Source organism: Haliaeetus albicilla, chromosome 7, assembly GCF_947461875.1.
Source record: "Haliaeetus albicilla chromosome 7, bHalAlb1.1, whole genome shotgun sequence".
NCBI classification, from domain to species: domain Eukaryota; kingdom Metazoa; phylum Chordata; class Aves; order Accipitriformes; family Accipitridae; genus Haliaeetus; species Haliaeetus albicilla.
Window position 1 is genome coordinate 11,483,784 of NC_091489.1, and position 14,460 is coordinate 11,498,243.

At 39.8% G+C, this 14,460-nt stretch overlaps 1 protein-coding gene across 4 annotated transcripts in view; it reads left to right on the plus strand.

The window, feature by feature from the left end:
- The window catches only part of UTRN (utrophin), a 386,688-nt gene that overhangs the window by 313,545 nt on the left and 58,683 nt on the right, over positions 1 to 14,460 (plus strand). For all 4 annotated transcript variants that reach the window (XM_069786921.1, XM_069786920.1, XM_069786922.1 and 1 more), the window contains 3 exons: positions 5,316 to 5,377; positions 6,930 to 7,004; positions 14,127 to 14,328. In XM_069786921.1, coding sequence (XP_069643022.1) covers positions 5,316 to 5,377; positions 6,930 to 7,004; positions 14,127 to 14,328 — 339 coding nt within the window. The remainder of the gene's footprint in view (positions 1 to 5,315; positions 5,378 to 6,929; positions 7,005 to 14,126; positions 14,329 to 14,460) is intronic.

A 14,460-nucleotide genomic window follows, 5' to 3' on the forward strand; every position in this document is an offset into this window, starting at 1 on the left:
CGTAACCTGGGCTCCTGCAGACCTTGAAGAGTTCTTTTTATCCAGTGCCGTCTACATTCAAGATGAATAATGAGCCCGACTGTTGTTCACGTTCACTCAAAGTAAATATAACCTCACTCTACAAGTAGTTCTTCCTGAAGTCAGTAATTGTGACAAAAAGTGTTCCTTGGCACGAGTGTCACTGCGACCTGGGACAGAACTGCCACAGTGGTTGTAACAGAGAGGGAAGACTCTGTAGGTTTGTCTGTTCTTGGCTAAATGCCTGGAGTCTTTTCAGAAGTTCAGTGAGATGACTAAACATGATAAACTTCTCATGTATGTTCAGAAGTTATCATGTAAATTCATTGTTTTGCCATTTGACTTCAGCATCATTCCAAATTTAGATTTCCATTACGTTCTCTGCAGGCTTAGTTTTCCATCACTGGGAGATACAGATTGTTTTCTATAGAAAAATACAGAAAATGGCATTTCTTCACATTCTTAGCAGATAGTTGCTAGCAGGGCTGAATTTTCTGAAGATTTCCTGTTGTCTCTCTGTGGTAAAAACAATCCATCCAATTCTACCTAATTGCCTTCTGGGACTTACCAGAAGTTATGGCCTCCAGAGGAATCAAATTGGAGCTCTCTTCGTGATGTAGTAAAATTATTTTGCCTGGAAATCTTGAGAAAATGACTGGAGTACTTTTGTGAGTGAATTGCAGACTGCTTTAGTTGCTTACCTTGGTTTAGCAACTCTGGTAATTGGCAATTTAGCAATTTCTGGTCCTTTGCTCTAAGGATGACATCTTTCACATATGCATGTAAAATACATACAAAGAAAGTGTGTAATCTTTTGTTTATCAATTTTCTTGTTCTTGTAGGTCTGATGTCTTGTACATTATTTGTGTTGACTGAGCAAGGTATCAGAAGCAGGGGAACATCCAAGTCTGCTTTTACTCTCTGGGCAAAAACTGTCAGGCAATTGTAACTACTGTGGTGTATATTTCAGAATAGGTTGCTATGTCATGAACTTGCATAAAAAGGAGCTACAAGATCCCTCTCAGAAAGATCTCCCCTAATTTCATCAAGTCTGTCTCATCTGTTACAGACCATCCAGTACTGTGCAGTTTCCGAGCATGTTTCTCAGTGCTTGATCTGCTTGCATTATTCTTGCATCAACAACACAAAAGTTACTGTAGCTACAGCAGAGAAAGATGGATCTTATTTCAAAGAGCTGCTTTACAAACTGAATCACCAGAAAGCACTTTGTCTTGCATACCTCCTGTTTGGAGCGCCTAATAGAATGACTCCTTTCTCTGACAGTTTTGTTTGTAGCGTAGGAAGGTTATCTGCACACCCATTTTTTTCTTCCTGTGAAAATCAATTTGTGTCTACCTAAAAGTCCCTGCATGTTATGAAATTGTTAACAAACAAAACTTGGCATTAAGAAATGTCACTGTTGAGGCTGACTCTTCCTCTTCCCCCCATTTTTTTATGGTTCTTTTAAAATTTACAGTCACTTTTTTTTTTCCTCAGCTCTGTCCAGAGTTTGGTGTCTTCTGTCTTAAACGAAGTCTATCCATGGAATATACTTGGTGGTGGTAGCAGCACTGCCCGCGGCAGTGGACTTGCTGCCTCCTTTGACCTGAACGGACTGTTGAGGGGGTGATTCACTCACTCTGAGCCCATTCCTCTTCTCTGCTGGATCTGTGTACAGGATTGCTCAGCTGTTACAGATGGTTTCTTGCTAGGTGGTTTGGGATGAGGCTGGCACAACTGAGTTCACCTTGTGTAGTCATTTAGTAGCTCTTAGGTAGTACTGACTTTTAGGTAATTATAGACAAGCCCGGGTGAAAGGATTCTCTCTTGCCTTTTTTCAGTTCCATGAGATGATGTTCGTTGGGCCTCCTTTCTCCCATAATGTGTGGCATACCAAAGAACGAGTTATAAGTTTTTTAAAAAATGTTTAAAAACCACTTTAGTCTAGACACAGTCTGGCACAAATGTGTTTGTTTCAAGTAAAAATAGAAACATAAAAATATTTTCTGGTCATTATTTTATTAGGTATAAATTTCATGTTCTCTGTCTTTCTGTAAAGAGAAAATTAGCTGTTCAGTTATTTACTACATTAAATGCAGAAACAAGATGATAGCAAAAATCTCTGCATCCTGCACTATCTCCTTCACTTTTTTCTGCTTCATATTAAGCACATAAAAACACAGAAAAAATAACAACATGTTTGCATGGCATGTTATCACAATTAAAGTGGATTTTTTCTTTCAGATAAAGCTGCTACTGAAACTATGTACTTAAAGCATACAATTTCAATAATGAAACTGTTGTTTGTTCTTAAATCTTGGAAACTTGATTTAAGGAAAAAGTTTGGTAATATCAACACTTTTTCCTTGCATATGGGTTCATAAATTACTTAGAAGCTGGAATCTAAATTGCAGTTAAATCTGCCTACATCCTAATTAAGCATTACAGGTGCATACTGGAGTGTATCAGTATATTTCTGGAGGGGGGAAAAAAACCCCAAGGATTTATCCAAGTATTTAACTTTTTTTTTTTTTTTAAACCAAAAAAAAGATAAAAGTCTCTGGACGTAGCAAAATTTAAGAATTTATTGCAAGAAAAGAAGAATTTCACATCAACTTCTGCTATTGATCTATTGTTTCTGTAGAGAGGCATTTGCTGCTAATAAAACTTTGCACTTCTATGTGCTTCCCAGGTGAGATTCTTGCAGCACCCCACAAGTAGTAAATAGATTTCTTCATGGAAACATACTTTTAACGCCAGAAAATAGTGAACTGAAAAATAAAGGCTGCAATTTAGCAAAGTTCTTACCATCACAGCTCCTCTCTCCACAGATCCGCAGGTCCTGCCAGGAGCCTGCTCCAGTGTGGGCTTCCCACGGGGTCACAGCCCCCTTCGGGCATCCACCTGCTCCGGTGTGGGGTCCTCCACAGCCTGCCTCACCATGGTCTTCCCCACGGGCTGCAGGGGAATCTCTGCTCTGGCACCTGGAGCACCTCCTCCCCTCCTTCTTCACTGACCTTGGGGTCTGCAGGGTTGTTTCTCTCACATCTCACTCTTCTTTCCAGCTGCTGTTTCTGTGCCTTCTGCAACTTTTTTTCCCTTCTTCCCGAGTATTGGCTCTGTCGGACATAGGGGAAGCTTCTAGCAGCTTCTCACAGAGCCACCCCTGTAACCTGCCCGCTACCAAAACCTTGCCACACAAACATAATACACCTTAAAACAAGCTTTATTAAACTGATCAAATACTGGATCCCTTTCTGTGGGCATCTGCAATGGGTTTTGTTGGCAGAAATCAATGCTAAATGATCAACATGACGATGATGGCATCCCGCTTAACATGATAGTGCAGATATTTGGCAGCTTCAGGACTAGTTTTGAGCTTATTTAATAAGTTGGTCAGTATGAACCATTATATTTTCTGTTCCTATTTACTGAAGCTGTATATGTTCTTTTTCTTTCTAATATACTGTAGGTTTTTTATACCAGTGTTTTTGAGAATGCTGGACAGTCAGTTGCCTTTACCTTGGCACAGCACCAAACCCAGATACATCCTTTTTTGTTGTTGTCTGCTTCATGATGATTTATTGGTGTGCCCCTTCCAGGGAAATAATTGTCAAGCTACTTGTTTTTGAAATGACTTTTCTGGACAAGGATGAATGTAGTGCTGTTTTAAAAGTGTCTTTCTAGAAATTGCAAAAACATTGGTTTAGATACTGGTATGTCTTAGCTTTGGACTTCAGCATATCAGAGCCTTGACCACCTCATTTGGAATTTGAAAAGTGAATGCAATTCATGTGTTTTTATTATCAAACTGAAACCAAATGAAATACATATTTTGTCTATGAACTTTCATGAAAAACACCTCACAAAGTTGTGATGGTGCCAGATATACGAATGAGACCCATGGCAGAGAGTTAAGTCTAATGACAGGGAGAAGCTGACTGTGGAGACCTAGACCAGACTCAAAGCTGGAAAGGTCACACTGGTATATGGAATATAAAGTGGGGATCATATCCTCTGTGCAGAGACTCGATGCATGCACTTTCCACTAATGTATCTCCAAGGGTAATGTAAAGAAAGGCCCTCAGCACTTACTTTGTTTGGAGCCTGCCTCCCCTTTGTGGTACCTGTCCTGTCTCTGCAGCTCTTTGGAGCAGGGACCTTCTATCCTATTTTTATGTACCACCTAGCATAAAAGGGTTCATTCTCGGTAGGTTTCTCAATTAAAAAAAATAAAAATTAGTGATGATAAATTATTGTGTACCCACTGAGGTACAGTCATTTGTATATACATACCAACTGAAAATACAGTCCATTACATTTAATAGCAAAGTGCCATTTCAAGTCATTATTTACAACCAAGTATACCTGTATGTGGGGGGGGGGAAACAATGTGTGCACATTCACAATTTTTAGATAGAAACAAAGGTGAAGTGGTATTCTCTGCTCATTGCTGTTAGATTTGCTAACCTAGCATCATTTCATTTTCATTATTAACTTTTAAAGGGAATGCTATGATCTTTTTAACACAACTTCTCTAATTAATTTTCTTTACAAATCTAATTTAAATGTAAATACTTTGTGAGGCAAGAATGTGCAATCAGCCATTAATGTTGATAAATACAAGTAAGATGTGGCTTGTAGAAGGGGATTGGAGATTTCAGTAGGCCTGACATAATACACGTTTTGACCCCTATGGCAGCATACTTGAAACCTCGGTGAATTGAAACAGCAGAGCTAAATGGTGGGTTATGCGATGCCACCTACTGAATCTCTGTTCCGTGAGCACTAGTGTAGAACACACCCTCTAAACGAAGATACCAGTTGATGGGGTGTGTGAACAGTGATCAGGCTTTCCATTAAATGTATTGCAGGTAAAGCTTAAAATCATTGTATGTGTTCTGATACATGTGTTCAGATATGCAATGAAGTTTGAAATAAAACCTCAGTGCTTTTTATTTTTAAAGTACCTTTACAAATATTTTTATTGTGCTACAGCAGCTGGAAATTTTGCATTTTTTCCTTATTAGTGTGCCTCTTGGCTGCAGGATCAGAGTTCAACTGATACAGTCACACTTAGAATCAAAAGTAAATATTGTTAAATATGGGTGGGCTATTGCCTGTCTAACTTTGTGATTAAAAAAATCAAGATGCTGAGTGGTATAGGTCATGTATTTTAAAGAGTTGAGGGATTGCTTGCCACTTAAACACAGAAAATCGGAGTATCTTTGGGTTTTTGTTCTTTGGAAGTGTGTATGTGTGTTGCCTGAAACTTTGATTACCTCATTCCTTTGTAGTCATGAGACGCAGACAACCTGTTGGGATCATCCTAAAATGACTGATCTCTTCCAGTCCTTAGGTGAGTGCATTTCTTAAAATAAACCATTACGTGATGTTCATTTCGTGAATAAAAGCTGCATTTGTATGCTGACCATGTCCGAGTTGCCATAAACTGTGTGTAACACAGCATTTCCCACTTTGTGACAAGACATACTTTGCACGAAACCTACTGCCTTGATCATGCCATGTGTATTGCCTTTCAGTAATATTAATTCTGAACAGTATGCTCTCACTCCATGCTTTAATGCAGTATCTTGTCCAATGATGCAGACTGCCTGTGTGTTTAAAGCAGGATGCTGGTCTGCAGGGAACATAAACAGTTTGTCATAAATCAGAGCAGCTACGCTGTCAGTAAAGGCTAGACCATATTATGGTACTACTAGTTCAACGTGCCCTGCTAACATCTACATTTACTGTGAAATCTCCCTTTCTAAGGAGCTGTCGTGGTTTAACCCCAGTCAGCAACTTAGCACCACGCAGCCGCTCACTCACTCCCTAGTGGGATAGGGGAGAAAATCGGGAAAAGAAGTAAAACTTGTGGGTTGAGATAAGAACAGTTTAATAGAACAGAAAAGAAGAAACTAATAATGATAATACTAATAAAATGACAATAGTAATAATAAAAGGATTGGAATATACAAATAATGCACGGTGCAGTTGCTCACCACCTGCCAATCGACGCTCAGTTAGTCCCCAAGCAGCGATCCCCCGCCCCCACTCCCCCCAGTTTATACACTAGATGTGACGTCCCATGGTATGGAATACACCATTGGCCAGTTTGGGTCAGCTGCCCTGGCTGTGTCCTGTGCCAACTTCTTGTGCCCCTCCAGCTTTCTCGCTGGCTGGTGGTGAGAAGCTGAAAAATCCTTGTCTTTAGACCAAACATTACTTAGCAACAACTGAAAACATCAGTGTTATCAACATTCTTCTCATACCTAACTCAAAACCACAGCACTGTACCAGCTACTAGGAAGACAATTAACTCTAACCCAGCTGAAACCAGGACAGGAGCAAAAGGGTAAAATAGTGTTAAGTGAGGAAAAATGCTACTATACTCATCAGTTTCTAAAATAGAGCTTATGGCTATCTGACTCCCTTTCATAGCACTGTTCACAAAGTCATGGCATAGAAATTACAGCTTAATAAGCCATTTTTTCTCGTTACTGTGACCTTTGCTGCCCTCTGTTTCCTGTATATTGTCTGATGGAGTTGTAAATTATTTGAGAAACATACTGTATTTGAGCACTTGTCTGGAAACTACTTAATGCTGCATAACATGTATGTAAAACTTTATTATATGTATATGTATTACATGTGCCAAGATAGTCTCGGGATTTCTGGTGTGCCAATCTTTGAAGGCCCTGGACTGCCAGAGGCAGAGGCTTTCCCTGCATGTGGATTGGACTGAGGTCCCAGCTTTTCAGTTTGATTTATTTGTTCTGATATATCCTATTATTTCATTGTAGAGAAGAGAAGGGATATCAGACTTCCAAAATGTGAAAATTTATATGTAAAGGAAACTTATGGACTCTATTTTCAGGGCTGCTCATATTTCTGTTTTGCTGTTTCAGCTGACTTGAACAATGTACGCTTCTCTGCCTACCGTACAGCCATCAAAATCCGAAGACTGCAGAAAACACTATGCTGTGAGTTTGGACTTTGAGACAAATTGTTTCTCTACAGTACCTGGGGACGGGAGGGCCAGCTTAAGTCTAACAACATTAATGTTTAGCAAGGGACCAGGTACATCCTTGACAGATTGTCAGCCAACAAAATGGCAGGAAGAATTGCCAACAGTAGGTGTCATTATTGCAAATAAATAAAGTCAATTAATGAAAAAAAGTGTGTAGCACGTAAGTTGAAATGGAATGCCCACTAAGAGTACTTTGAGAAATAATAGGAAAATAAATATTGGACTTCTTGACTATTGCATACTGTTCCTGATACAAGCTGATACAAACCAGTGTGAAATGATGTGAGCTAAAATCCTGATTTTTGACATAAACACGGGTATTTTATTATATTTTAGAGAGTTCCGTTCCATTTTTTGAAAGTGTTTCCTGCTGCTAGATATAACTTCAAAAATATTCCTCCCTCAGAGAGAATATCTTGCTGTGTGAATTCCAGTTACAGAAGAGTTCAGGCCACTCAAAGTGTGAGGGGAAAGGATACAGAACTATATAGTTGATTATAGGTATTGCTGTACATTTTAATCATGAAAAGCTATTAAGGCAAAACAAACTACTATAATTAGCAATAATAGTATGTGTTTATATACTGGGGATGTGGCAAAAGGTTTTAAATTTAGATAGGAAATAACAATGCATTTAATATGCCCATTGGATATTCTGCCCAGACCTGTGTTGGCATTTGTCCCTATTCTTAAGCAATCTAATAATTCAGCCACAGTCCACTCTGAAGAGCACATAAATTTCATCAGCAGGAAAGGGTAGGTATCTACAGAGTAGGCTCAGCTGTCTAAACTACTTCATTTCCAAGGTTCATGTTTGTATCTCCAATTTTCTGTTCTATATTTGCTAGGTATTTAAAAAAGCAGTTCATATTATATCACAATTATGGTTTAATTCAGCAGCAAGTTGCATGACTACCATGTTCAAAGTTTAGCAGCCTCAGAAGTGATGTATCGGGAGGTCTTGTCCTGGCCTCCAGACTTGGGACTTCTCCGAGTCACACAGCAAGTACCACACTGGGGTTCTAGGCTGTTGCCTGAGTCTCCTGTGCAAAGCAAACTCGGAGTACTCTATAGAGTCATCCTGCCACTGGTATTTCTGCATTGTCCTTGAGAATCAGGATGAGAAAAAGAGAGGTGGTACTTTCTTGGGGGAGCTGAGCTAGCTTGTAACTGCTCAATGTTTATTTTAGAGAAATGGGATTGAACTAACAGTGTGACATAATACAGAAATGGTTTATATTATAGAGGGAGGCAAGACATGAAGACAAGGAAGATGACTGAAAGGGCAAAAAGCTTAAAAGGAACTGAGATTTTGTGAGAAGGCAGAGAAGAGAGGGAGTGTGGAAGAAAACTAGCTGAAACGTAGAACTGGGGAGATTAAGGTGTGCAAAAAGAAGAGTGCAAAAAGTTCTGTTGTAGAGATGATGAGAATATGAATTTTAAAGATTATTAGGACTATGAATAGAAAAGAAAGCACATAAAAAACCACATCTACCTGAAAGAAAATAGGGTGAAGTAGGAAAAAAAATGGAAACTGGACAATTTTGGAAGGAGCTGTGGGTTGTGAATGAGTGTGAAGGTCACAGATTTTAGACCTTTCAAAAGGTCTTGGCAACAGCTGGTATAAAAATGTTGTACAACATTACCAAATTTTCTTGTTTAAATACCGGAGGCCTTGCTGTGGAAGGACTTTTCAGCCCTGAAGGGTGTACAGTACTGCAGTCTGAGTAGGAACACAAGAAGGGCAAGGCCAGACGTGCAAGCAAGGAAGGAGTTGCACAAAGAGGGGTCCCTTCCCACCCTCCAGGTGGTTAGTTTTCCTTCCAGCCTAGATGACAGCAGTCTCATCTTAGCAGTGGCTTCTTGGCTGGACTTCAGATATGCACTATACCAAACGAAGCTGTGCCTGAGATGGTAGCTAGCTACTCCAGAAAGCTAGAGTGCATCTATGCAATAGCACAGGCTCTTGGGAATACCTCTCGCCACTTCTTCATATGCTGTGCTGACTTCTCACAGAATTTCAAATCAAGTTCGAGAGCTTGGGTTCAAGGTCTTATATTTCAGAAAAAACAGAACCTGTCCTTTGAAAGATTGTCTGATGGTATTGAAAGAAAAACTATATTTTTTTGGCATAGACTAGAGCTGCTCTGTGCAAGAGATATGGTCCCACCCAAGGCTATAGTTTCATCTCCCAGCAAGACTAAAGAGCATTATGAGCTTTCTGCTTACTAGTGCGCAGGGTATAAAGTATGCACCAACATGTACCTAAAAACCAAAAGTAAAGCAAGAAACCAGAAAGTAAAGTAAAATTCTCGTTGTGTGTGCTGCTCCCCAGGGAAGAGTGAAAAAACAGACTGCACATGATGGATGCTAATCATGCTTCCTATTTCTGACAGGCATACAGATTGTCTAGTGACCCGTATAGAACGAACTTCACTTTCATTACTTCTAATAAGCTTTGAGGAGGAACATACTTCCTCCTCTTGCTTTTACTGCAAAATATATCAGTTTCTGTAATAACTGCAATGGTTAGCTCTCCTCATTCACAGATTTCAAAAGTGCCCTCCTATGAAAGTGAATATTGGCTCCAGTTTGAGGGGAGGGAGGTGGAAGGACAAAGGGAAGTAGTAAGAAGTAAAAAGAATATTCCAGTTTGAAAGAGCCAGGATTAAAACTGTCATCTCTACAGACCCAATCTGCCTTGTTATGTGTGAAGCTGTTTGCTTGCTCCATCTCTCTGCCTCATGGGAGGAGACAGCAGCCAAAAAAATCTTTATTACACACACATATTTGAGCAAGGATCAGTGTAATTTGTGAGAACACAACATTGTGGGTTTTTTAAGAAAGGCATTGCAGATTATCCGCAAAGCTAAATGATATGAGAATTTTCTGTCTCTGAGCAGGAGCTCATTATGATCTGGCACAATATTAAGACCACCTTCAAAAATACAATCAGTGCTCTTCCTTTTGTCATTGTTTGATTAGCTGATTATTTCTTGCCAGGGAGCAGGTCAAATTCCTTTTGACCGTGATGATTCTTGGCCTGATTCTGTCCCATGAATGGCTTCTGAGATAGCCAAAGCAGAGCATGTGCTAGTACCTCCCCTCTGAGGAAGGGGAGAGTGGTTAAACCCTATCTAGAATTCTTTTCTTGACTTCTGTTTGTTGGTCATTTTGTTTTAAGGTAGGGAAAGAATCATCTTCTGTGCCCCTGCCATTTATTCTCTGGTCTGAGTTAACGTTAGTCTTCTGTTGTATTTCCTGTAATTTTAACTGTGGATGGTTTTTAAAGGTGTTTGGATGCAGAATGCTTCAGAAGGGCTTATGTGCTAAGGCAAAGAAAATGTCAAAACAAATCACTAGAAAATGAGGTCATTGTAAACTGTAAAATGTGACAAATTGCTGTCACAGCCACAGTGTTTGTATAACTGCAAAGGCCTTTTTGGTGAGAACTCCAAGGGCACAGCTGGAGCAGGATGCACAGTCCCGCTTGCACCTGATCACTTTTGACTTTGCTGTGAGGACTGGTAACACACTATTAGTGCTATACAAGCAGGTTCAGGAGAATGTAATTTGAGAACTGTACTTTGGTAAACTTTGCTGATGCCAAATCTCTCTTCTGAGTCTTTGGTCTCGATAAGTGTCAAAAAACCAGTTATTCCCTCCCACTCCCCCCACCCTCCTTTAGAAGTGGGAAAGTAGAGTCATGTTCTGTCTTGTTCTGTTTTTTTGGAAGGTAGATTCCTGCAGAGACTAACGAGCGTGTATGTGCCTACACGTATTTATTTTGCAGGAGGCTGAGAAGGGTTGCAGGTTGGAAAGAAATTCTTGGCTTCTCCGTCTGAGATTGTGTGGGGCTGATGTACTGAGAGCACTTTCCCACTGTAGCAGAAGAAGAATGGGGCCAGAGAGAGTATCCTGTGTTGCAGTTGTACTGGGCAGCTATGCAGCACCAGGCCCTGACTACAATATTTTATTCTTGTGCAGCATATTTTAGCTCATTTTCAAGAAATTATATTGCCCCAGATACTGAAGGGTAGTACTGGAAGGGAAAAAGGGAACAAAACCACCATGTATATTCAGAAGTCTGTCACTGAGCTCCTCTAGGTGATTTAAAATTTAAGAATGCTAATAGGAATGTCAACTGCACGAGGCTACGTAGTGAACATTAAGGCACATTGGACTAAAAGCAAGAGCCATGTAGACTTCCCTCAGCTATGCAGTCTTTTGCAGGAACTGCTATCATTCACAAGGTCTTTCTAATACAAAAGCTCCATAGCAATGCCTGCCTATTTTCTGTGGGGTTACAGCAGCCTCAAATTTGCCATTAGCAGCTGCATGTCATTACTTGCTCCTGAGTCAGTCACTCACATCTGCTTGAACCGTGCTGAATGATGTGGTTTCTGTTTATAGTTCTCCTTTGGGAAAGTCTCCTCGCTGCAGAAAGGAAAGAAATTACCCTTGTGTCCATTTGTTGGTTAACAGCAGGATTAGTTGTTCATCACATTTGGGCAGATGCAGAATGGTACTACAAAAATGCACTAAAAGCTGTGTACAGTAGGCTTCATGCCAGCAATGGCATGCAAGTCTCGGGTTAGCTTTTCCCCATCTGCATAAACACAGTTGATTTTAAAAATTTCAGAAATGGAAATGTAATGAGAAAATAATCCCTCTTTACATCAGCCCAATCCAGGGGCGCTGCTAGTTGGGTAGACCTTAGCATGACAGGATAACTGCCTGTACCCAAAGTTCATTCAGCCAGGTGAGTGCTGAAGTAAGCAGGGATGGAAGTGATTTCCTCTGGTTATTCTCCATGAATGGTGTCATCCAAAAGCGTAAGTTTCGCTTAATTTGCATTAGTACAGCAGCAGAGTTTCCTTTTAGTATGAAAATACTGCAAGTACCTTTCCCAATTCTATCTAGAATCATTTGGCAGAAATGTGAATGTGAGTTCTTAATGCCAGCAGATCAAGACGTGAAGCTGGCAGGCTTACTCCAGTGTCTGTTGAATGGCTGTTTTCAGTGCAAGGGTGGTTGTGTTAAGCCAATTCCAAAGGCTACAACTTTCTGGCATTCCAAAGTATTCCAAGTTTTCACTGGCTTTGAAAAGGGCAGGGTTTGGGTGCTGTCAGTCTGTTTTAGGAAGCTGCTTACCTGCTTTTAGCCAACCATTAAGTACCTTACAACAACAGTTGGGGGGGGGGGGGGGAACCAACCAACCAACAACAAAAAACTAAACCGACAAATTGGTTGAAATCATTTGGAGGGGTTTTTTTCCCCTTGTAGGTCCTGAAGGAAAGGCATGAAAAGTGGCCATCTCTCCTGAGTGCAATGCTTATGTGACTGGATAGCATGTTATAGTTTTGTATCTGTCTTCACCCCCTCCCTCAACCCCTCAAAAAAATATTATATGTTGCATTGTGATGTTGGGGGTTTTTGGTTTTGTTTGTTTTTAAATATGCCTGTGAGCTTTTTCCATTGTATTACATATTTTCCAGGTACTGTAGATTATGCTGCCATGTACTGCCAAATACTTTGGCTACCTCAGGTCAAACTAGTGGCAAGGTGTTTTGCTGCAATTAGCAGTCTGCCTGTTTGGTAAACACATGGCTGGCATTTGTTTGCAAGCCCAAGAGATGGGCTTTAAAAAAAACAAACAAAAAAAAGAAAATAAAAAGCAAACAAACGTAAACCTTCTGCAAGTCTGATGCTGTAAAGTTAGAATAGAATGTACAAATGTCAGTGAAGGAGAGGCAGAGCAAGGGCTGTGAGGTACTGTTTCTCATTTTACAGTGATGGGTAAATCACTGTAATTGGGGTAGACTGGGGAAAAGGGATTGGGAATGTAACCTTCTTTTGTCCCATAACCTTATCTTTTGGTAGTTGGTCATTGAGTTCTTGACAGAATTGCTCATAGTGGTTAGTGTTGTCTTGCTCTTGCTTTTTTCTGTTGTACTTATTTTCCAGCCCAAGCTAGACTTACCTAATTTACACAGTCGGCCCTTCTAGGGTCCTTATTTAACATTATCGTTGCAGAGCAATTTACAACACATCTGAGATTGTCATGTTTCATTTCCTTTGAGAGATGACATTTATAGTGTAAATGTGTTACTGGCTCTCCAGAAACAGGTCTGTATGATCTTGGAATATACTTCAAGTTGTATACACTGTAGCAAGCATACTAATATGTTGCAACTATTTTTTTTGCTAAAGTCCTTGCTTCTGTAAAAAGACCATCACTGAGGTTTATACCACCCTTTGACTTACATTATTCTTCCTTCTTTTAGACCAAAGTAAGCTTCCTCTTTTCCACTTTGTTTTGCAAAAGGAATTAGAAGAGCTCATTGACAGCTTTTTATTTTCACCATGCAAAACGCAGATTTTCACAATCATATTTGTGTGGTTTTGGGAGCAAAAGCCTTTTCACCTGTAGCATATCCATAGCATCACCAACTGCTTATAGAAAGAATCCTGTAATAAAGGAGATAAAAATATTTTTCATGAAAGTATACTGTAGTTTTCCAGAACACTAAGTGCTAAATAATTTCCCTGTGTCCCTCTCCCTGCTTTCTTCTAAGCCCTAATTTAGCAACTGGTGTTCAGTTAATCAGGCCTCAGTACATTGCTACTGCATTTAAGAGAGCATTGTTACCTAAGAATTTGCTTTGCTTTACTTTTAATCAAAAGTGATAGCAATTTAATGGAATTGTGCTTTATAGTAAACGTGAAGAATCCTCTAAGCCTAGTGGACTCCCAGTGTGTGTACATCTGAAGTTAGGATCCTCTAATTACACAGACTACTTCAACGGCTTTTTCAATGTTCTTCCAAGCTGTGCAGTGTCCTTATGGTGTTCTTGTTGATTTTGTTTTTTTAAATATATAGTACCAAAATGCTGTCGTCTTCTCACAGAGAACAGTTTTTCACTATAATGTTACTAAATGGGAACTGCTTCTTGGCTAATTGTCTGCAGTGTTTGCTACAATATGCACATGAACAAGTGTTGTGAATGCTATGCTTGGGCAGCTGTATTCACACCTTTTTTCTTTTTCTTTTTTTTTTATCACCTATTGTTAGTGGACCTATTGGACCTGAACACAACAAGTGAAGTTTTCAAACAGCACAAGTTGAGTCAAAATGACCAGCTGATCGGTGTCCAGGATGTGATCAGCTGTCTCACTACCATCTACAGTGGACTTGAAGAGAAACACAAAGATATGGTGAATGTTCCTCTCTGTGTAGACATGTGTCTTAACTGGCTACTCAATGTATATGATAGGTAAGTAACAGGTCTTTATTCACAGTGTGTACTCCAGGAATTTAAGGTGGTATTAACAAAGTATAAACCATGGAGAGAGAATTGGTAATTTTTGCACGTGACTCCTCAAAAATGCTAGACTTATAGGACTGC